This window comes from Podospora anserina, chromosome 7, assembly GCF_000226545.1.
Source record: "Podospora anserina S mat+ genomic DNA chromosome 7, supercontig 1".
Classification (NCBI taxonomy): Eukaryota; Fungi; Ascomycota; class Sordariomycetes; order Sordariales; family Podosporaceae; genus Podospora; species Podospora anserina.
The window spans coordinates 3,417,545-3,439,086 of NW_001914854.1; the positions used below are offsets into that span (position 1 = coordinate 3,417,545).

Consider the following 21,542-nt stretch of genomic DNA (forward strand, 5'->3'; position numbering starts at 1 on the left):
CCTGATACTGTATGCTCCGTGTCTCCTTGAATTATAAACTTTGCTGACCATCTTAGTGGACTGTGTTCCCATCCACAGATCTTAGACCAGTGGCAAAGCCACTGAACAGAATCCAGAAGAACATCGAGGCCTCTTCTAGACGGATCTGTGATGCAGCTGATCCTAGTAATGGAGCAATCCTTACCTTCTCGCTTCCACACCGACCTGCTTTCAAAAGCCCTGTGTCATCTCCTGGCTCTGAAGTCACTGGCCGAACGCAGAGTGTTGACCCCGTGTCAACTATGGGCGGGCATTCAGCCTACTTTGAAGATGACGGGCATGAACCCCATACCAAGTCTCCCCTCGCCCATACGAGCCCACCCCAAGCCTCTCGACAGCCACTGCTTCACCCCATTTACCGCTCCCAAATCTCCCTCAATCTTGAGCGGTTTACATATGCTGGAGCCGCTACTTCAGAGGCGCCGGGATCCTTGCTTTCCGCACGGTTGAAGAAGGGCCGCGTTGGCACCATCAAGGACAACGACGTTGACGTCGTGGGCGGAACCAACGACAATGGAAGTAAGCCTGACGTCCGCACGACCCGTGGCAAGCCCAAGACGTCTATAGGTCGAAGGGGGAAATCCAACCCTAGAAATAGAGGGGAAGTTCGGCGGGAATCGAGCTTCAGGTCTAGGAGCACATTCACAAGAGCAGTTGCTTCTCGGTTTGACTGACTGTTTTGCTTTGTCTTGTTTGTGTGTTTTTTCCATTTCCTTTGCTTCGTTGTGTACTCTACCTTTTGTCGAGACTATTACGGCAAGTTGGTGGGCTTTTTGCGCCGGTGCTCAGCGATGGGCTTTTTGCCGTAAACTCCAATCCCACGATTCCAATGTAATTTACTGTTGTTGTTTTCAGTCCATAAAAGGAGAACCAGGAACAGGAAGTCAGAAGGTCTGTTGCAGGGCGGAAGATATTGCCCATGGTGTTGGTCGTGGCCTCGATCACGAATGTTATGTCAAGATATATATGTACCTATTCAATTTCAGCTCTGTGATGAGCAACCCGAGTACTCATAAAACAATACCAACAATGGTCCTGTTTACGTGAACATCATGATGAGAGTCCATGGCGCGTAAGCCATGCCTGTCTAAGGTACCATCATATCTTTTGTTTTTTGGGCATTTTTCATGCCCCCGCTCTTCGTTTGTCCCCTGATCAAACGGACCGATCATTACTCTAATGCTCTATTGCTCTTTCCATATACCATTCATCCGTCATAAACATGACCCAGCATGATGCACGCTTCACCCTGTACCCGATTCAACTCCGACGCCATGCCAAAATCGAAAATCGACCTTTTGATACTGGAGGTACCTGCCAATCAAGCCCATTTTGCCAGGAGAGCCATGACGAAAACGCCCACAAACACACAACCATACGCGCACAATTGCATTTGCAAACCGGCCTTGCGCATCTCGGGGTTGAACATGAATTCGTGAGCCAGTAGCTCGACGAGGCCAGTGTACAGAAGGATGCCGCCACTGATTGCATCAAACACACCATTGACAATCTTGCTGGTGGTAGCTTCCAGTGACATCGACCTGCTCGCTATAAGCCCGATACCGATGGCCAGAGGGGTGCTAAGAGCGTAAACAGTCCCGAGAACATATGGCGTCCATCTTCTAGCGTCCGGAGGCCATGTTGCCGTTGCAAGGCGGGCACCCAAACCAAGACCCTCAAAGGTCTGGTGGAATACCAGCACAACAAAAAGCAGAGTAAAGTTTTCTGTGACGGCGAGGGTCAAACCAATGAAGATGGAATGAAATATGACACCAAACTCGAGGATAAACAGGGCCGTCATCTGCCCCGCAAAGTTGGGATGCTCGTCGCCCTCGATATGATCTCGCAAATGGCCCAGGTGGTTCTCACCCCCAGGCGGGTAACTGACTTCGTGGCGCAACACTGGGATTTGGTGTTTACCACACATTCCACCTTCGATGCTGCTGGCCACTGGCGAGGGGCTTCCGCTTGGGCTGCTGGATGGGACAAGTTCTCGGCCGTGCATTCGCAAGCGGCTGCTGACCGGGCGCAGTGCAGCACTATCCACCATGAGTGTCTCGGGGGGTTCCTGGTGCCCATGTGAAGAGTGAAAGCCGAAATCGAAGCGTGAAACGAGTATTTCGAGGAGAAACATGACCATCACGGTTGCTAGACCGATCCCCATAGCCCAATCATACTCTGGAAGAATGTGCTCAAGACATTCATCCCGGAAGTTGTCGGACGCTGGCGAGAGGAGATGCATGAAAGCGGTTGCAATGATGACTCCTGTACCAAAATACTTGGCGACGAAGAAGCAAAGCTTGGGTACGCGCAGTTTGGAGCTCCTCGCCAACCATACTGGCAAAAGCGCACCGACGGCAGAGCCAAGTAGAATGATAAAGACGGAGGCGATACGCAATCCCAGATCATCTCTGCTCGACAGTGTGCCTACACAGCTAGGCGCTGGCGCTTCATCTCTGAGTAACAGCTCCGAGCGCTGCATTATGTGATTTGACCAGCCTTCTCTTTCGAGGTTTACCGACGGGCACATGGGGGGGGGAAGGTTTGGTGCGGGCGGTACGGCCCTTGAGAAGGAGGATCGGCCGGGCCGGAAAGCTGTGGGCGCAAAGATTGTAAGATTCCGTACCAAATGAAGTCTGAACCCGTCGATATGGACTTGATATATAATGGTGTTCTTGGTCGGAAGACTGGATCGTTTGCGCTTCGCAGTTCAGTAGCCCGCAATTTTCTGGCGACAACTATCTCGGGCCACCACGACTACAGAGTAATCATGGGCACCAAAACGACAGATTCGATATGTACGAGAGACTGAGTGAAGATGAGGGGTGGGCAGCGAGGGCGCAACTCAAAGGCGAGATGGGAGGCGGGAGGCGGGAGTTCGACCGAGAACCTTGATGGCTAAGCTCCAGTCAGCAACCAGCTCGTCATCTAGCGCACGTCTCAAACAGCAAGCGCAACTACCACTACTGCAGAGGTTTTTGGTACGTGCGGAAAAAACACGCACCGGCAAATCCCAATGGCCCTCCTTGGACAAACAACCGCAGTGCTATGCTTGAGTAAAGATTCTTGATCGAGAGATGATGCTTCGGACGCAGACGGATGAGATAAGAAGCTTGCAGGATCGAGAGTCCAGAAGACAGACAATGCTTAGGTAAGGGAGCAGGAGAGGTTTAGAGTATGTGAATGGAAGACGGCCGTGGCGTGGAAAACAGCGTAGGTGCTCATACGCCGCAAGGAGACCGCAAGGAAACCGCATCGCCGGGAGAACGGTGCGCCAAAACAAAAAAGGGGAGATTCCAGTCCCGGAGAAGGGGCCCGGACCTGTGTTTTAAGGCTTTTGGAAGGCACTCCCCGAAGACTCTGGAGACACCAAGCCGATGACCGCCAACCAGTAGAGAAGTAGCCACCATAAACATTTGCAAAATCCCATTGCGCCGGACCTGTCAACCTGACGGTGTCCGCTGACACCCGGCCATTAGCTTACCATCGGGATTGATGGCTGGTACTGCACCAGCACCGGTGTAATCTCAATGATTTGATGTCATTGGTGGTGTGGCGACCGATGTCAGAACAAATGCATGTTTGGGACCATCAAGGTACTCCGGAGTCCAAATAGCGCCCAGTTAACCTTTCTTGCCTCCAACCCCCCCCCGCCGCTCTTGCCGAACAGTCGAAATCGCGGTCATGCTAGTTAGCCCTTCAAGAGACATTCCTCGTGGGCATTAACAGCCGTCTTCTCAAGAAGAGTATTGCACTTCCAATCCCAAGCTTCGGAACGGCTCGCCTAACCTTTGCAAATCCACACCAGTACCGAGGCTGAAGATCAGTGATTTGGCCCGACCCTCCCAGACCAAGCCCAGATCGAGATTGGAACTGAGCCGGGCCTTGAACACGCCCAGGTATTCCTCTTTACCCTCTGTTGGTTTCTCGGCAATCTTGACGGGTTCGGGTTCGGGTTCAGGGTCGTCTAGCCGCCATTCCATCTTTGCCTGGAAACTTCTCTCCTTTTTGCTCGGAAGTTCGGGCTGGTCGGATTCAAGATCAAGGCTGGGCTCGGCACCAAGCAGGAAACCGGCTGGTCGTCGGTTGCTCCATAGCTCTAAGCCGACAGCCCAATCACTCTCGTAGCTATACGCATTAAACTCCATCCGTGTCGCCATGGCAAGAAAGTCCTTCGCCAGCACGGCATATGTGGTGTTGATGTTTCCCATGAGCGGGTTGATAGTAAGTGTCGCTGTGAGCGGCGTCCCTTTGTGCGTGGGTAGAGTTGCGAAACGTGCACCCAAGGACATGCCTCCAGACTTGTTCAAGGTCCCATAGTACATTTCTCCTCCAGCGCTGAAACGGCCATAAATTCGTTCCTTCTCCGTGGATTCTGGACTGCCCGTCCCATTTTGGGAACTCATCACAGCTACGGAAGCATCCCCACCGAAATTATACAGTCCTCTCAGGCCAAGAAGCCCTCCATCGGTCGAGTAAAGCCCCTCGACTCCGTATTTCCCCCGGTCGTATTGAACGACGCTCAGCATTGTACCTCCGTTCCGCAAAGACTGTTCACTGACAGCCGATATCTGAACCTGCAGCGCCGGACTGAACCGCTTGATTACCATGGCCTCAAGCAGCGACTGTGGGAGATACAGCCGACCATACAACAGCGAGCTCTTGTCCTTATTCGGGATTTGACCCATATCCGCAACAGCAGGTACCTGGGGGATTGTCCCTATCTGAGGACCAGTTTCCCACGACCATGGTGTTCCTCCTCGTGAGCCGAGCTGATGCAGCCCGCGATAGGATCTCATAAGAGCCCCTAGCGGTATTTTGTTGGACTGGGCAGGAACGGCAGCCAGGGGGACCGAGCTGTGGAGGTAAGATATCGAGCCGTCGACGACGCCTACATTGCAGAGTTGATAGCTGGTTGCGAAGTGTGGCGTGGCAAGGGAAGAAAGGCTCAAGCGAATTCCTCGAGGCAGCGGGAAGTCAATCAGTTCTGTCGAACACACATCGTCAGCTACGAAACCAGTGAGAGGGGCATGGCATAAACATGAGTACCTCTTGCTGTCACGTTCAAGTCCTTGTAGGAGTTATCCTCGCTCCATCCTGTAGCACCGTAGAAGGCATTTCTGACATACTGCATAAACTCCCGCATCGTCGTGCGGACGGGAATACAGTCCCTCCTCAATGCAGACCTGCAACCGGGTTTTGCTTCTTCCTTGTCATTGACAAGTTTCGCGGGAAATAGGGAAGTTGTCTTCGGATGTTACAGAAGTGTCGGACGCCACGGTCAAGTAAAGCCAAGGTTTTGAGGCCGGGCCCATTGAATGTTTTGTGCTCCAATCATGTGCTGCATGGGCTGGCATGGGGAGCTTGACCCCACCATCCCGTCATCAGTGCAAGGGTCCCCCTCCGCAACCTCACAACCTGGGGAGACACTCCATTTGCATAAAGTGCGAAATGGCCTTGTGTATTCAGGTGTCCAAGGCGCTTCAAAGCTCCTGGCTCTATGGAACTACTACCCAAGTCTCGACCAAACATCACCCACCAAATTCCGCCACCCGACTCCAGGTCCCGTAACTCTCCCTGCACCTGATCTCTTCTACTCTCTAACTCAGTGCTCACCAAAGTTGTCGCGACCACTTGCAAACACCTTGTCAAAGTCATACTCGAACCACCGGATGTTGGGGTTCAGCCCGGCAAACTTCCACACGCCATTGACCTTCTTGTAGTAATGAGTGTTGTGGCTGTGGGCGTGGCCCTTGACCTCCACCTTGGATAGGGACGAGTCTGTGTAGACTTGGTGCGGCACGCGGAGCTGATGGTAACCAATAATCTCGTCGTCGGACACTTTCTCCCACTTGCTGGCACCGCCAATGAAGTGCTGCGTGCGCAGAAGGGGGTTGCCCAACACTGACTTGTCCGAAATCATGCTGATGAACTCCTCGGCCGGCATGGCCTCCCAGATCTTGTCGAGGAACGACCGGTAGTCAATCTACGTCTTCAGTATCAGCCATTTTGCCCTGTCTGACTAGGCAGTTCTTCGTTGTGGATAGCCCATCAACATACCCGCAGGGTGGGAGCAATGCATCTTCGCAGACGGTCCCAGTCCTTGGAGTCGTAGCTGTCAGCCCACTCAAACGCAGCCTCAGTCACACCGAGGTAATCTATAAAACTTGATTAGACAGCTTTCCAGAGCGATGGTTAGGACATACCCTCAAAGGTGATCTGCTGCTTCTTCTGTTGGGCCATGTTTGCGAAATCGGCTGTTTATTCTGTGTCGGCCCTCGTGTTCATCAAATTTGACCAAACCATCCATTCGACCTGGGACTTTCCTAGGTTTATGTACCCCCGCGGAAGCCGTCTAAGAATTACCAGCGCTGTGAATGAATTGGCCAATAATGCAAACAACAGCGCCGAAATCCCCAAGGCGGAGTCCGGATGTTGGTGGGGATGTGCGGACGGGATGTGGACTCAGCACCGTCGGACGGCGGGCTCGTGCCTCCTTGTTCTTCAAAAGGCTGGAAAGGAAACCCTTACCGACCAGTACCCCCAGTCAAAGACTGGTATGACAGTTTCACGGATGGACCATTTCCCCTCTGATTAGCCGATGAACCGACTCTCCGGAACGAATTGTTGGCCAACGTCAAGCCAACTGTCAAGTCTAGAACGCGAACTACTGGAAACCGGATGAAGCATGCCTCATGACCGCGCCGCCCGATATCTGGGCCCGGTCCCGAATTACCCTCGCTTGATGAACGACATGCCGAGGCCTTTTGGACAACTCCGCTCTGGCCCCGTCTCTCAGAATTCAGTCTGTGCAACAGTTTTTAGTCACAACGGTATACCAGCATTGCCATCTAACAGCCTTCAACCTAGCCTTCAAGACTTCCCACTCCAGCCACTGTCATCGCTCTCATAGTCATTGTCGCTTGTGTCTTCATCGACAGAGAAAACAGCCAAAGCTTCCTCGTCGTCGTTATCAACGATGAAGACCTTAATGGGGTCGTCTTCCAAAACATCGCCATCCTCGTCGCCATCCTCGTCCGAAAAGATTTCTATAACCTCGACTCCATCGTTTGCTTCCGCGCTGGACTTTTCCAAGGACTGTCTCGTCATTCGCCGTGTAACGCGCACCCTGTCTGGTGAAATCGCCATAACACCGCCCCTCGCCTTCCTTTCCAGGAACCGGGTGTATCTCCCCCTCCGCTTCTTTTGCTTCCTTCCTGGTGGCTCTGTCGCACTCTGGTCTAGTGGCGAGGCTGTTTCCGGGGCAGTGACCTGTACCCTCTTTGTCATGACTGGGCGATGTAGCCTCTTCTTCCCCGTATCTGGTGCTGCTCCAGTCGGCCTATCCCTACTCACCGTTTTGCCCCTTGCGCTATCTGCCCCCTTTCGGAAGAGGCTTCCCGTGGTAGCCCCCCACTCCCTTGCGACCTCATTGACTCTCTCCCAAACCCTTTGCCTGGCCTCCTCCCTGTTCACGCCTTTTCTCAACAACATTTCGTAGTCTGTGTGAACATGCCTGATATGTGCTCGCACGGCCAGCATGACCTTGTCCTCCAACTCTCCTATCTTTGTGCTCCTACCTACCCTCCCGCTTCTCTTCTTGACGGCATGCTTGACGATGACCGGGATCGACTCTTTTGGTGTCTTGGGGAATAATTTGAGGATGATAGCCTCGAACTTATCCTCGATCAGCGCGTCCCGCTTCTGTACCGCCTGGGCTCGCTTGGGTGCGGTTTCGTGATAGGAGGAGAGCACTTGGCGGTAAATGCGATCTGGACAGCGAATTCCGAGGGTTCGATTGCGCTTATCAACAACGACATACAAAGGTTGTTTGGCGGCATGGGTAAGTAACCGGCAGTTTTTTGTAATGTAGATGTTGCCTTTTGGGACGTGGCGATACCCAGGTGGAACAGGGGTAAAGTGTAAAACTTTCGGCTCGTGGGCGCTACTTGAGGAAGAAGGCATCGTATCGTGGCTTGCGTCAAGACACTGAGAAAGCTAGGAAAACGAACAGACAAATTCCCAAATGGACCCGTTGATGGCAGCCGAATCAGAGTCCCGGGGCTTGCTGGCAGGCGAAAACGGGGCGGTTTCTTCCCAAAATGCAATGTGCAAAAGGCAGCAACCAACTTATGACGAGTGAAAGGAGGTGACCTGTGAAGTTTACTATAGCAGGCCAGAAAGGCATTGACACATAGATATCCTTGAAATGAAAAAAGGGAAACCCAGCTATAGGGCTGCAGTCGCTCTTTGTTGATGTTGGACGCCGTTCTCTCATTGGCTTTATTGATTTGCAGTCTGCTCCACGCCAAGGACGCACAGACCATTGCATCCAAATGTGTTTCCAGTTGGCAGCGTGGCAGCCAGCAACAACCTTTCATGCTCTCTTGCAACCTCAAAACAGAGACTTAAGAAAAGAATAGGGGCCCCACGATTTGCCTGAACAAATTCCTGACCACCGGACTCAACCCAACATTTAGAAGCTCCACTCCCCTTGTTTCCCAACGCTATGCCACAGGCTGAGACGTTGGAATGATCAATCCACAAGCACTCGCGATGACCCCACCGTAATGAAGAACAAGACTTTCAGGCACATAACGTATGCCTGTGACAGGATGAAGTTTGAGGAAGAACAAGAGTGGAAGAGGCGAGAGATTGGCCGGGAAAATGGTTTTCAATCATATAACCTGCGCACCTGCCCTGCCTCTCTTATTCACCATGATTATTTCTCTCCAGTATGCTGGACTGCACGTGCCCCACAAACTGTTATTGGTGTTGAGGCTGAAATTAAGCTTTGATAAAGGTGAGGGTCACAGCGGCTCTTCCCGCTTTCTTGAGTTGCACCAAAAATATTGTGGTGCGACCGTCTCAGCCATCAGCAGCAGCCATGATTAACCATAAAATGCGGTGGTTGATTCCAATGACAGAGATAGCCACAAGATTTGAATAGTACCTATTAAGTATATCGGGTTGGGGAATTGTTTGGTACTTCGTACCCGTAGTGGGGCATGAAGCCGAACTCCTATCCTTGTCCCTTGTTGAATGCCAAGACATCCCCCTGTCTTTGCTTCAAGCCACCATCACACAGACCTCCGTGAAGTCGAAAACAGCACATGGCATAGATGGCCAACTGAGAATGGAAGTTGTTTGAGATCATGTTAAGTTTAAACTGAATTTGCTTAAAATTACAGAGTCTTTTCCCCTCATCCTGTCTGTTTCACTGCATCCCAGCGGAAGCAGAACGCTCCTTCTGCGGAGTACTCGCTAGTCGGAATGCCCAGCTCCATCCCAGTGCCATCAAAAAGAACGCATCGCTTACAGAACCGGCATATCAAACCAGAGTTATTCCGTTGCGTTACAAATCTACAGTTCCGGATCATCACCTCGGATCGTAAACAGAATTTCTCGAATTTAACTTGGTTCAAGAACATTGCCTCTTTTATTTTCTGCGCACGGCTAACTCGGCTTCTTGCAGGATTGTATCGTCAGCTTCTATCAAACCCATCTTCTTCCAGCCCAGACTTCAACCCCACAGCAACGCAAGAACTCTATCTCACAATATCTGGGATAGTACGTTGGCTTTGGGTTGAATAGAAGCACCTTCGTTCGGACCGTTACAAATTGACCGAGATTGCGCTCGTCTCATTTTACCCGCCTGAGAGCGTCGCCAGCTCGTCAGCTTTCATTTCCCACTCATTGGTTGTGTATATCACACGATTATATGAAATGGCCGGTTTTCATCGGTGGAGCACAAGACATAAGATGGTTGCCATCTCACTTTTCTTCCCAGGACAGTCGCTCTACATCTTTGGCCACGTCCGTGGGAGCGTCCAGATATTGCCATCAATTTGGATCTGCTCCTCAGCTCTGTAACCTCGATCACCGTCAGGAACAGCCGTTGGGCGGGTGGTTTATTCGGGCTGCACCTTCAGGCGCGGAGCCGCTTTAGCCTATAATCCGTCAGATTCCTGCCCCGGGCCAATATCTGTCCTCGCGCAATCTTCTGGAACTAGAATCGAGGCCTTGGTGGTTCTTTCGAGTGCGATAACGGGTTAGTGGTCCTCTTAATTCCCCCAATAACCCGACTCGAGACCGGGGTATCATCGCCAAGTACGATGAACCCGCAAACCGCACCAACCACCAGCCTTCCAAGCCTTGCTGCGGTTGCATTTGGAGGTCTTCGGTATATTGTTATCCCATCACACACAATCTGGTACCCGGCTCTTGGCGGGCTCTTGCTGGGTCTGGGGAAAAGGAGTGACTGGTCAGACCCAGCATAAGTACATATACATCGAAGTTGTGCTTTAGGCTAACTGTGCCGCCACAGCTAACATCACACCCGGTACTCTCGGTGGTATTGCGCCGATCTCTTATCCGCATTCCGGGAGTTTGGGCAATCCTCCCGTCGTCTCCGTCCTGCAGGCTGCTAGTGGTAATCCCGGGACCATGATGCCGAGTCTCCATGTCCACGAGCCCGCCAACGTGGTGGGTCGGAATAGAACTCGGCTCCTTTGCTACTCAGTTCCCTGAAAGGACACTCTACGGTAGCGGGACTCTATGATCGCATCATGCCCCTTGCCTGTGCGGGGTTTATAGATGTATATCAAGGGCTGGTGCCATACGTTGGCCCTCGTTCAAGCTTGATATCTGTTCGAATCGAAGAAAAGCTTTTCATTAGGGCAGGCGGCGCAGTCCGAAGCTGAAAATGCATCTCTCGTTTGCTACATCGATCACCTTGGTGAGCTTGGCTGCTGCCAACCCCCTATCGAACCGCTTGGCCAAGCGAGCAGCTATCGATGATTGTCTGCGAACTGCCAATGTGCCTGTTGACGCACCCAACTCGAACGACTGGAGGGCCGATTCCAACCCCTTCAACCAAAGACTCAAATATACACCAGTTGCCATCGCAGTCCCGACCACGGTTGCGCAGGTGCAGGCTGCTGTTTCATGTGCTGCCAAGGTTAAGGTCAAGGTCAACCCCAAGTCTGGTGGACATAGCTATGCATCCTTTGGGCTTGGTGGTGAAGATGGCCACTTCGTGGTGCAGCTGGATCGTATGAACGCTGTCACGTATGACTCGGCAACGGAGATCGCAACCGTCCAAGCCGGTGCTCGTCTTGGCCGCGTCGCGACAGCTCTCTATAACAACGGCAAAAGAGCGTTCAGTCACGGAACATGTCCAGGGTATGTTGCCAATACATCCGCCTTCTGGCATGGTTGGAGTCAGTCACTCTCCTTTCTATTTGACTACTAACCGTTTTCGTTAACTTTAGTGTTGGGGTTGCTGGGCACTCTCTGCATGGAGGTTTTGGATTCAGCTCTCACACCTACGGCTTGGCCGTCGACGCCATTGTTGGAGCAACCGTGGTGCTCGCGGACTCCAGCGTGGTCGAAACATCCCAAACTGAAAATCCTCACATCTTCTGGGCGCTGCGTGGTGCGGGGTCCAATTTTGGAATCGTGACGAGTCTCAAGTTCAAAACATTTGCCGCCCCTTCGCAGGTGACGGTTTTTGCCATCAACCTGCCATGGACTAATGCGAGTGCTATTGTACAAGGCTGGTCCACCATTCAAGACTGGCTCAAGGCCGAGATGCCCAAGGAGATGAACGGTCGTATCCTTGGAAACCGCATGCAGACACAGATCCAGGGCCTTTACCACGGTACCCAGGCTCAACTCCGGACGGCGATTCAACCCCTTCTCACCAAGCTCAATGCACAGATCTCTCAGCAACAGCAGTATGATTGGATGGGTGCATTCTCCTACTACACCTATGGTCAGCAGGTGGATGTTTCGCGTCCTTACAACTTGGTGCGTTCGAAGGACTCCAACCCATGACCACAAGACTAACCGTCATCTCAGGTCGAAACATTCTACAGCAAGAGTCTAGTCACGCCCGCCTTACCCAGTAATGTACTGCAAAACGTTGCCAACTACTGGATCCAAAAAGCCATGTCCAACAATCGTAACTGGTTCATCATCATCGATCTATATGGCGGTGCCAACTCGGCCATCACAAAGGTGGCCAGCAATGCAACGGCCTATGCGTTTCGCGACCCCAACAATCACCTCTTCCTTTACGAGTTTTACGACCGTGTAAACTTCGGCTCCTACCCATCAAATGGGTTTGAATTCCTAGACGGCTGGGTCAAGAGTTTCACCGATGGGCTCGCCACAGACCAATGGGGAATGTACATCAACTATGCCGACCCGACTATGAATCGAACCATGGCGCAGGATGTCTACTACAGAAAGAACCTGCCGAAGCTGAGAGCGCTCAAGACAGAGCTTGATCCCACCGAGCTCTTTTACTACCCACAGGCTATTCAGCCCGTTTGATTGTGGAGGATCAGGGCTTGTGGCACAATGAAACGAGGGTCTTTGATCTGCACGGGGTATTTAGATATTTGTACAAGAAAGCTGAACAGGCATCATACCAGAGAAAGCTGGCACCAAGCGAAAGAAGCAGAGTATCAACCCTTGTTTTATCCGGAATAGGTCAAAGCTCTTGTCGAGTGAGTACTTGGTCTCTCTGGGTAGACCATGCTGCCTGAAGCAGTCTCCTGTCCACTTCAGCACCGGCCTCGTGTTCAGACACCTTGAGTCTCAAAAAGCGCTGACCAGTGACCCCCTTGTCATAAACCCACTTGTTTGATCCATTTTGTTCAACGTGATTGTATCCATACTCTACTCCGAATTCAAAGAGATCACCCAACCCCTCCATTGCATACAGCACCGTCAGAGGATCGAAGGACGGACGGGCTGTGGTGTACCCGTAATAGACATACGCAGCCTTGACCGGGTCATCCCGCGGGCCTTCGTTGATCAGACGAAGGCCAGACGTTACATTTTGCCCTATCTCGAACCCGGAAAAGGTGATTGGGCTGCCCTTCCAAGTATTGACAACATGAGCGGTGATAGATGGGTTGCTCTGGCAATGTTCGTTAGTATGCTTGCCTCTGCTTGCCTCAGGCTACCCACACTGGCAGGGGTAGGAGACAGATGAAAAGACCATGTGGCTTTGGTAACTCACGCCCCAGAAGTTGTATTCGTAGCCGGAGGGATATTCACCACCCATGATTACCAGTTCCGAGACTTTGGCGGCGATAAGATCGGGACCTGAAAGCGGTGAATAGATATCTGACGAGGAATTAAGAAGCCCAGACAACTGTGTTCAACAGCACGATGATAGTTAGCGTCTGAACAAGGAAGCATGGCAGAAGCTAGAAATAGACCGGTAGGGGAGGCAAATATATCAAACATTATCAAAGAATCCAATGGAAGTGATAGTGACGCTTTGATCAGGGGCGTCGGAGAGGATTTTTCGATACAGCGCGACTGGATCCCAGGCATCCTCGGCATGGCCCCAGGGCAACGAACCTCCAGACCAGTGATAAGCCACTTTGCTTGTGTATTCGCCTAATTCAAAAAACCAAGAGTCGAAGAACGTGACATTGGTCAGTGGACGCCGGATCCCGATGGGAGTATTACTGCCATAATGGGCCAGAATGGCAGATGCTGCCAGGGCCGAGTAGGTGGAGGGGAAATTGATATTGACGGCGAGAAGGTCGGCGGAAGATGATGTGGCTGCGAGCAGCAGGGCTCCGGCGTCGCTGAAGTCGGACATTGCGCAATGAGTCAGGAGAGAATAAGGCACAATTCTGAGGCAGATCGACTCACTCAACATCACTGAATAGATCAGTGTCTATGATGAGGCGTTTTGCTGTCGTTGGAGAGGCGGCGTGTGCTTGTATTATGCCGGCGAAAGCCAGGAGAAAAACAAGGCGATGAATCATAATGTTCGATGTTGTTGTATGATGTCGTGAGGTTGTTGGCAAATGATGTTTAAGAGTGACATCAAGGTCTTGGCTTGTAATGTTGGTGTAGGGTGTTACTCATGGCCAATGGCATGGTGGGTACCCTTCCGCCTACCATATTCTGTCACGGGTACACGAGGCTTGCACAGTACACTCAAGGTGGCACGAAAGCAGTTGGCGGAAAACATACCGGCTGGCACCCTGGATACAGGTATATATATATATACATATATACATACAAACTTGGGTTCGGCGCAGGGCAGAGGTGGCTGCCCAAAACGAGATCCCTTCTAGTGACATTGAACCCCTGAAACACCCTTTTCCTTTGTCACGTAACGCATTGGTTGATTGTAGTTGACTTATCCTTGTAGCGTCGTGCTCCAAGAGAACGCCAGTCAACAATGCTTGCCCAAGAAAGTTAACTAAGGCAATTCGAAGCCAGTGATGCACAATTGGCTAAAGCTTACGGTTCCCAATGGCACCTATGACATACAGAGTTGCCCCCTCACTTCTCTTATATCAGAGAGCCCCAATGACTCCAAAGAGAGGGAGTAGATCGTAATCGGAGGCCATGAACAACTCTGCTACGTCAAATAAACCTTGTGGAGTTGGCAGCGCCAACTGCACCAGAGGCTTTACAACGAACCCCTTCCCGCCGCCCCCAAACGCCATCTATGCTATTCTATGGTCTATACAATTCGATTCCCACTTTCCGGCCACCCGTATCTACCGCCCTGTTCTCGGACTTTGGCTTATGAGTCTCGGCCAAGGCGCTCCTCGTCATCGTCCCGAAGTTCATACGCTGGCCGGAATTTAGATGCGCCTTCGCCTACAGCCAAGGCGGGATTCGGACGGGTATCAGTGACGCCGCCAAGGGACGTGAAGCCACGGTTGTAAAGATCGCAAAATGGGATATCAAGATGCCGGATAAACTTGATCAATGGTTGTTAGCGTCACTCGTCTGGTGTGCAGGTGACGACGTGCTGAACTTACTGCCCAGATTTCAACATAATGCCAGTCGATCACAGGATGAATGCGCATAAACTGCGGCCAGCCCGCATCAGTGGGGTTGAAGTGCGAGAGAAACTCCCCATGGGGATCGGTCCGTCTTGTCCCGAGAAATATGGCTCTGATCGCGGGACGGTCCAGCAAATATGCCTCGAGCGCGGGCCGCATTGGTAGCGCATACCGTTTCAGGTCGAGATTGTACTCCTGCGCCGTTCTCTCCACAAACTCCTCGACCTCGGTAAACGGATGACGAGAAACAATGTATATCGACTGGAGGGACTTGTTTGTGTGGAAGCTGTGAGCCGATTCAACGGGTTCCGACGTCGGCGGTTGTGATGGCGGAGTCGGAATCTCGGACGGGGCTGCGACAACACTCCCAGAGGAAGTCGGCGGGCTGATGCAAGTTGGCAAGCAAGCCAAGATTAAAATCAGAAGCACGAGACAGTCCTTGCCGCCGTTGTACGAGAGAGAGAGGTGATCGAGCCTACACGGTTGCATCCAAAGACAGGTCAGCGTCATGTCGCAAAGGCAGCACATCACAAACGGCACGGCCCCCGCCTCACCCCGGGCAAGAAATGACGCAGCACCTACCCATATTGGCGCAGCGCCTCCTCGATCACGCCAATGGACACCCGAATCTGGCTCTGCACATTGCGCAAGACATTGTCGTTGGTGATGTCCTCGGTAAGGAAGGCATCGATCTTGCCCCGCAGCTCGTAGCATATATCTGGCAGGGTGCGCTGCGGCGGTTGCGCGACGGGCGCGGGTTCACCTTGCTTCGCAACTCCGTTGGTTCTCGGGATGGTCTGGGAAGCGACGGCGTTGTCGTGTATCATGGCGGTGGTGTTGTTGCTGGCGAATGAGCAAGACATGGCTGGTAAAGTGAAAGTTGGCCCCTGCCAACCTCTGTCAGATGCCAGACCCGACTTCGATGGCCGCGCCCCCCAGCCCAGACATCATGGCAATCTAGGGTAGGTTGGTGGACAGGGGTAAGCGCGGGGCGGCAGACCGAAGTTGGCCCGACCGCCCGTTCTCCGTCAGCCGCCCTAACCGTAATTACACGCGCTGTTACGGATTGCTCATTTGGCTGCCGATGCACTAACAGAAGCTGCCGCGGCATCGCAGCAAGGTCAGGGGCCACTAACAAAAACATTTCCACCCACTCGACTGGTCAAGCTCCAGCGAAGAGTTCCACATGAGATGGCTCCAAAACGTCGAGCTGGACACGCATTCATGCCACCATGACCACGACGGCCAAGGACAAACGCATTGCCAGCAGACTCGAATGCCTTCCCTCGGAACTCATCGAGCCTATCCTGGCCAACCTGACATTCCGAAATATCATTGCACTGTCGATATGTGCCGAAGACAACTGCCAACGGGCCAACGCTCTCGTCATCAGCCCAGCATGGAAGGACATCTGGCCTGTGTATGTGGCTCGGAAATCCGAGTTTCAGACAATCATGTCTAATAGTACCCTTGGGCGGCGGGAGCTGGTTAGCTTGATTTCCATTTCTCTCTGCTGTTATTGTTCCACTGTTGCTGATGGAAAATAGGCATGATCCTACAGATGGCGAGCTAGATCTGACTCCGGATATGTTTCGTCGAAGAATGGCACGCGGAAATGAACTCTATGGAAACGGTTATGAGTTCTTTCAACATACACATACCATCGTGTTTGAGAAGTTTCTGGAAATCACGGCCAGGGTCGGTCTTGTGACATTGTCATTCTTGTGCCAGGAACTTTCACTGAAAGAAATAGCGGCAATAGTACCTTGGCTTACCAGTGAACCATTCCCGGATGCCGATGAACTGCGCCGCGAGCTCTACAGAGAGATGAAAATGCTGAGATGCGCCTGTAGAGTGGACCCTGGGTCATATTCAACACCACTCGCAACCAAAGGCCAGCAACGTGTTTTTACACGGCCCGGGTGCCGCCATAAGCATACCAACCGACCGACACCGGGAAGATCGCTCCCACAAATAAAGGCCTTCATGGATGGATATTCGGCTGCACAAACACGGCTCAACGCAGTTAAGGTCCAGCAACTCGTGGCATTGGCCGCTCAATACTCTCGCCACTACACCCCACTCAGGATGTCATTGGCACCGCAATCTCCACGCCAGAACATTAGCCACATTCCACAGCAGCTGCGAGTGGTTGCCGAGTTCATACCTAGGATTCTAGATCTTGATCGTCGCCGTGAGCCAAAAACATCCAAACATGGCCACTGTCGGTTTCGTTACCCGCATGCTTGTCTCATACCCTATGACTGGTGTCTCCGCCTCTGGACCAGTGTTGTAGAAGCCTACCCTTCCTTGCTGGACATCACAGAAACCAAGCCCCATCGTTCTTACAATCCAACCTCCACCCGTCCACATCTCTCAGTGTCTTCAGATTGCTTTGCAAGGGCTCGACAGGTGCTACGAAAAGCCTACAGTGATGAACAGTAGACCGTTCACGATGGGAGTCCCAGTCTCACGAACCGAACTAAACGATGGTGCGTTTGTTCATTTCGCAAGGTCTTGTGGCCTCTCCGAAGGAGATAAGCTGACTGTTTCACAGGTGTTCCAATATTTTCGGTGCACGAAAAGCCGCTTGATTTACATCTTTGTGGGAATGCCCGCTCCATGATCGATAGCCGGGAAATTGAGTGGCTGGATGCGTTCCTCCAAGCAGTTGAGTGGATGGAAGATACGTTCCCGGAGCTTGTTGTGGAGATCATGTGGGACGAGGCTGAGGCATGATGGGCCGTGGCAAAAAAGGAACTGGTTGATGATATTTGGAGTGATCGTCCCGTTTCGCCATGTCAAATCATCTGTCCCCGTGTGGCTAAGTTGTGATGCGGGCTTCAATGGACTGTCAACTACGCCTTCTTTGCTGTGCGTGTGTATCTTGGCTTGGCCTTGAGCCATGACTTGCACGTGGTGAACAGGTAAGGTATCTAGCCCTGATATGGTCTATCGAAAATTACAGGGCTTCATAAAGCAAGAGAGGACTGTTTTGGCGCCACTTATATGTTTAACTACAGTTCAAGAGTTGAGCCATATTCAAGGGCCAGTCACTATGTTGCGTAACCTGTTGACGATCCTCAAAAACTCGTTGCCTGTGTTTCAAGGCCTATTCAAGAGGTCCAAGTAGAAAGGCATATATTGGATAGCTGTTTGGAGTTGGGTGGAGAGCACCAAGAAGACTAAAATAGTAGCCTACATAGGTACCTGTGTACATTGAATGGCCCTTTTCACTTTGTACCGCGGAGGGTATTGTTTCAGGGGATTATCCAAACAAAGTTTAATTATACAGAAGGGCATGCAAGCTTCTTTTATCCAAATTCATCCTTCACCTTTGTGTGTCAACATCGACCTCCACTGCGCCATAATGTTTCAGAAATCACTTCCAGACAGGCGTCCCTTCCACTCCCCGATTGCAACTGGCCACAACACCTTCCCGGCGCCATCCTCCACGCCGTCCATCTCAGGCGCACAGACATGTCCCCTGGATCTGTATTCACCACCAGGCCTTGTCTTCCACACGATAGAAGCTTCTGGTTGGGCGATCATGTTGATGGCAGCTTTCGTTATGTTGGTATGAACGTATGCCCCATTTTAAGCTGCATGTTTGGTTTCATTTTCAAAGACTCCCTCCAGGGATGAGACGGTGATAGTGTATCCAAGCGGTCTGAGGTCCTTGCCTCCTTGCGTACTCTTGTCAACGCCAGCTCGCGTTGGCTGCCCTAGCCTTTCCCGTTTGCTTTGACCTGGCGCTGGACCACATTTAGCGTCTCCGTGAGCTTCAGTGGAGGGTCGCGGGGATAAATCAAGATGCATGGTAGATCCCATCACAGGAAATAACTCCCTGTAGAGGATAAGGAGCACAAAAGCGTTGACCTAGTGCACGCCACCATGTCTTTATATAGTATCTCGGAGAGAGTCTGGACAGAGGACGATTCAAAGTAAGGATGTCCCAACTCTATACGACGATCAGCCTTAACACCATCAAAGAGGACCACGTTGTATTGCTGAGAAGAGGCCTCATACAGGCCGGAATCAGGGTCGACAATCATAAGACGATATAGCCACTACTCGAATCTGGTTCTTAAGAGTATCGCAACGGTGCATGGTTGTGGTATCTTGTGGTAGTTAGCCTAGATTAACACGAGCACGGGTGCCAAGGGCGGTTTTTCCGCTCAGTTGGAGTGACCCGGGAAGTGAGTGAGCTGAGTCGGCATAGCTGAAGACACCGCATGGTCGACACATTAATTTGTATACCAACTTGGAAGTGAGGGTCGTGGAGTAAGTATTTGCATACATAACAGAGACGAGAGCGGCTTGGCAGTCAGCAGCTGATATGCCACTGGACCTCATCCCGCCAGTTACAAGGTGACAGTTCGGCAGGTCTCGATCCATCAGCTTGGAGACTCAACTAATGAAATGGCAACTTCATGACTAATTGTCAGTTTAAGGGGCTTCGAAGAACGATAATATAGGAGCCTAGTACAGAAGAGGGTGTGTAAATAGTAATGATGAACTAAAAAGAATCACTGTAAAGTAGAAACTGTATATGGACACATTCTTTATCAGTATTCGCATATTACACTTTATAGGTGTTAGGGTAATATATAGCTTTTATTAACTAAATTCCCTACTACATTACTATTTCTATATTTAAAATCAAGGCCCTGGTCGTTAAAACCCAAATTATTAACCTTCTAATATTCAAATTTTTAATAATCTCTCAATAATAATAACTAGATAAAAAAGGAAGGCTAGCGCGTAACGTAAAATAAGTAAATAATAGCCTTACTTAATATTAAAGCAGTAACGTTAATATATATATTAAGGGACTAAAATAACTCTACACCTCCATTTGTAGGGACTTAGCTAGCTAAGTGTTACAGACCAACCATATAGCAAGGCAGAGTGGAGACTTGTGACGAACCTCTATACAGAACCTCTGAAAGGGATACGGGTTGAAGGTAACTTCTGACAATTGGTTCGGTGCAGCTAAACAGTATACAATAAGATGTCTCAATGTAAACACAAGGTACCGTAAATACAATTGTGAATTGCATACTGCGGAACTATTTGCAAGCTATCTAGTTCCTCCGTATATATAGACCTAATGCTAAGCCTAGATTATTCTATTTCTCCCCGGATCATAACCGACTCCTAAGGATCATAAGTGATTTCTGGAAATCGCTTATAATTCCTTCATGTCCCGGATGATCCACCTCTTACTGGTCCATCCTCCTTTCTCTTAATTAGCTGCCGTGCCTCCTCTTCCCTATTGGTTGTTCTTTGCGGGTGTCCACATTATATTCGTGATAAGGTTTAGAAAAATATTTGGGATGCTTTTAATTTTTGAAGGTTTTTTCGCTGGATTGAGTCTCCCAAAAAGGAAATTTTCTTCGTTTGTTTCGCGCTTATAGAGATAAAGAATGCTGTAGGTTTAACTCTCTATACGCCCTTGATTTTTTTAAAAAAATATTTTAGTAGTAAGCTTAGCTGTATAAAGCTTACTATATAGCTTTTTAATTTATTTTTTTATATAAAAATATATCTGAATAGCTCTTAATATAGTTTTATTCTTATATAAAACTTTTTTAAAAATACATATAAAAAATAAATTAAAAATCCGAGAAAAAAAATTGAATAAATTTTTAAAAAATTTTAAAATTAAAAGGTTATAAAAAAACATAAACCTTTTTTCTTTTAAAAAAAGAAAGAAAAGATTAAAAAAAAAGATTTTAAAAAAAGATTAAAAAACTTAAAGATTTGTAGGTGCCTTAAATGCGGAGCGGAGCGGAGTTTCCTATATAACTTTAATTTTTGTAGGAGGTAGTGCGTAGATATTAAAAAAAGTAATGCAGAAAGATAAAATCATTAGAATTTTTGCAAGAGGTAAGCTTACCTAAGTATTTACTATAAATAGCTAGAAATAACGTAAACTATTTAAATCTAATTATACCTGCATGTTAGTCTCTATAAAGGTTGAAGTTTGTTAAAATTAGTTTCCGTGAGGCTTATTTTACAGTGAAATGGTGAGAAAACACACAAAACAACCACAACACCACAAATATACCCTCAATAGGTCTCAGAATGAACACACCTGCGTGACAGTGACTCGCTCGCAGGCCGCACTACACGTAGGACAAAGAAAAGACACTATGGGCTCGCAGGTGTTACGGTTCTGGAAGACAGTGGGGCCACGACGGACCAATCAGGACTGGACCGCGCAATCGAGCGGGGCTCACGGTCCAGGTGGGCAAACGGACCAATCAGATGGGGACCGGGGACCGTCTGTAAGTCAACGGTCCACGGTCCCAAGGTCTATATATACGGAGGAACTGGCTGGTGTAGATAGACAGTTCCGCAGTATGCAATTCACAATTGTATTCACGGTATCTTGTGTTTACATTGAGACATCTTGTTTGTGCACTGTTTAGCTGCACCGAACCAATTGTCAGAAGTCACCTTCAACCCGTATCCCTTTCAGAGGTTCTGTACAGGAGTTCGTCACACGTTTCTTTCGATCCTAATATAGCCGGTCCTTCCTTTTTAATTCCGTAGGTACTGCCAGTAACGCGCCTTTCCTTTCCTAGAGTAATTAAAGTATAATACTAATTATACTTAAGTCCCTTTATACTTTTAAACCTCGTAGTATAATATATAGTACGT

General features: G+C 50.2%; 8 protein-coding genes across 8 annotated transcripts, besides 5 other annotated features; 2 read left to right on the plus strand and 6 right to left on the minus strand.

Moving 5' to 3' along the window:
• Positions 1 to 1,360: 1,360 nt before the first annotated feature.
• PODANS_7_11590 (uncharacterized protein) lies at positions 1,361 to 2,569 on the minus strand (the record flags this gene model as incomplete). The annotated part of the gene is made up of 1 exon (XM_001908495.1): positions 1,361 to 2,569. One exon carries the CDS (start codon positions 2,567 to 2,569, stop codon positions 1,361 to 1,363), a length of 1,209 nt encoding a protein of 402 aa, XP_001908530.1.
• A 1,207-nt stretch (positions 2,570 to 3,776) lies between these two features.
• PODANS_7_11600 (uncharacterized protein) lies at positions 3,777 to 5,185 on the minus strand (the record flags this gene model as incomplete). The annotated part of the gene is made up of 2 exons (XM_001908496.1): positions 3,777 to 5,026; positions 5,089 to 5,185. The coding sequence occupies 2 exons, from the start codon at positions 5,183 to 5,185 to the stop codon at positions 3,777 to 3,779; spliced, it is 1,347 nt and encodes a 448-aa protein (XP_001908531.1).
• Positions 5,186 to 5,644: 459 nt separating this feature from the next.
• Positions 5,645 to 6,282, minus strand: PODANS_7_11610 (uncharacterized protein; the record flags this gene model as incomplete). The annotated part of the gene is made up of 3 exons (XM_001908497.1): positions 5,645 to 6,025; positions 6,100 to 6,197; positions 6,246 to 6,282. 3 exons carry the CDS (start codon positions 6,280 to 6,282, stop codon positions 5,645 to 5,647), a joined length of 516 nt encoding a protein of 171 aa, XP_001908532.1.
• A 630-nt stretch (positions 6,283 to 6,912) lies between these two features.
• Positions 6,913 to 8,004, minus strand: PODANS_7_11620 (uncharacterized protein; the record flags this gene model as incomplete). Its single annotated transcript, XM_001908498.1, has 1 exon — positions 6,913 to 8,004. The coding sequence occupies one exon, from the start codon at positions 8,002 to 8,004 to the stop codon at positions 6,913 to 6,915; it is 1,092 nt and encodes a 363-aa protein (XP_001908533.1).
• A 2,740-nt stretch (positions 8,005 to 10,744) lies between these two features.
• Positions 10,745 to 12,378, plus strand: PODANS_7_11630 (uncharacterized protein; the record flags this gene model as incomplete). The annotated part of the gene is made up of 3 exons (XM_001908499.1): positions 10,745 to 11,223; positions 11,313 to 11,850; positions 11,902 to 12,378. 3 exons carry the CDS (start codon positions 10,745 to 10,747, stop codon positions 12,376 to 12,378), a joined length of 1,494 nt encoding a protein of 497 aa, XP_001908534.1.
• Positions 11,807 to 14,483: a repeat region (duplication segmentale sur le chromosome 5).
• On the minus strand, positions 13,191 to 13,726 carry PODANS_7_11640 (uncharacterized protein; the record flags this gene model as incomplete). The annotated part of the gene is made up of 2 exons (XM_001908500.1): positions 13,191 to 13,207; positions 13,420 to 13,726. 2 exons carry the CDS (start codon positions 13,724 to 13,726, stop codon positions 13,191 to 13,193), a joined length of 324 nt encoding a protein of 107 aa, XP_001908535.1.
• A 72-nt stretch (positions 14,484 to 14,555) lies between the features above and the next one.
• Positions 14,556 to 16,013: a repeat region (rgion duplique sur le chromosome 5).
• PODANS_7_11650 (uncharacterized protein) lies at positions 14,609 to 15,736 on the minus strand (the record flags this gene model as incomplete). The annotated part of the gene is made up of 3 exons (XM_001908501.1): positions 14,609 to 14,788; positions 14,850 to 15,348; positions 15,456 to 15,736. The coding sequence occupies 3 exons, from the start codon at positions 15,734 to 15,736 to the stop codon at positions 14,609 to 14,611; spliced, it is 960 nt and encodes a 319-aa protein (XP_001908536.1).
• A 92-nt stretch (positions 16,014 to 16,105) lies between the features above and the next one.
• Positions 16,106 to 16,426, plus strand: PODANS_7_11660 (uncharacterized protein; the record flags this gene model as incomplete). Its single annotated transcript, XM_001908502.1, has 2 exons — positions 16,106 to 16,360; positions 16,421 to 16,426. 2 exons carry the CDS (start codon positions 16,106 to 16,108, stop codon positions 16,424 to 16,426), a joined length of 261 nt encoding a protein of 86 aa, XP_001908537.1.
• A 3,328-nt stretch (positions 16,427 to 19,754) lies between these two features.
• Positions 19,755 to 20,189: a long terminal repeat (LTR crapaud).
• A 711-nt stretch (positions 20,190 to 20,900) lies between these two features.
• Positions 20,901 to 21,044: a long terminal repeat (LTR grenouille).
• Positions 21,045 to 21,079: 35 nt separating this feature from the next.
• Positions 21,080 to 21,511: a long terminal repeat (LTR crapaud).
• The last annotated feature ends 31 nt before the right edge of the window (positions 21,512 to 21,542 follow it).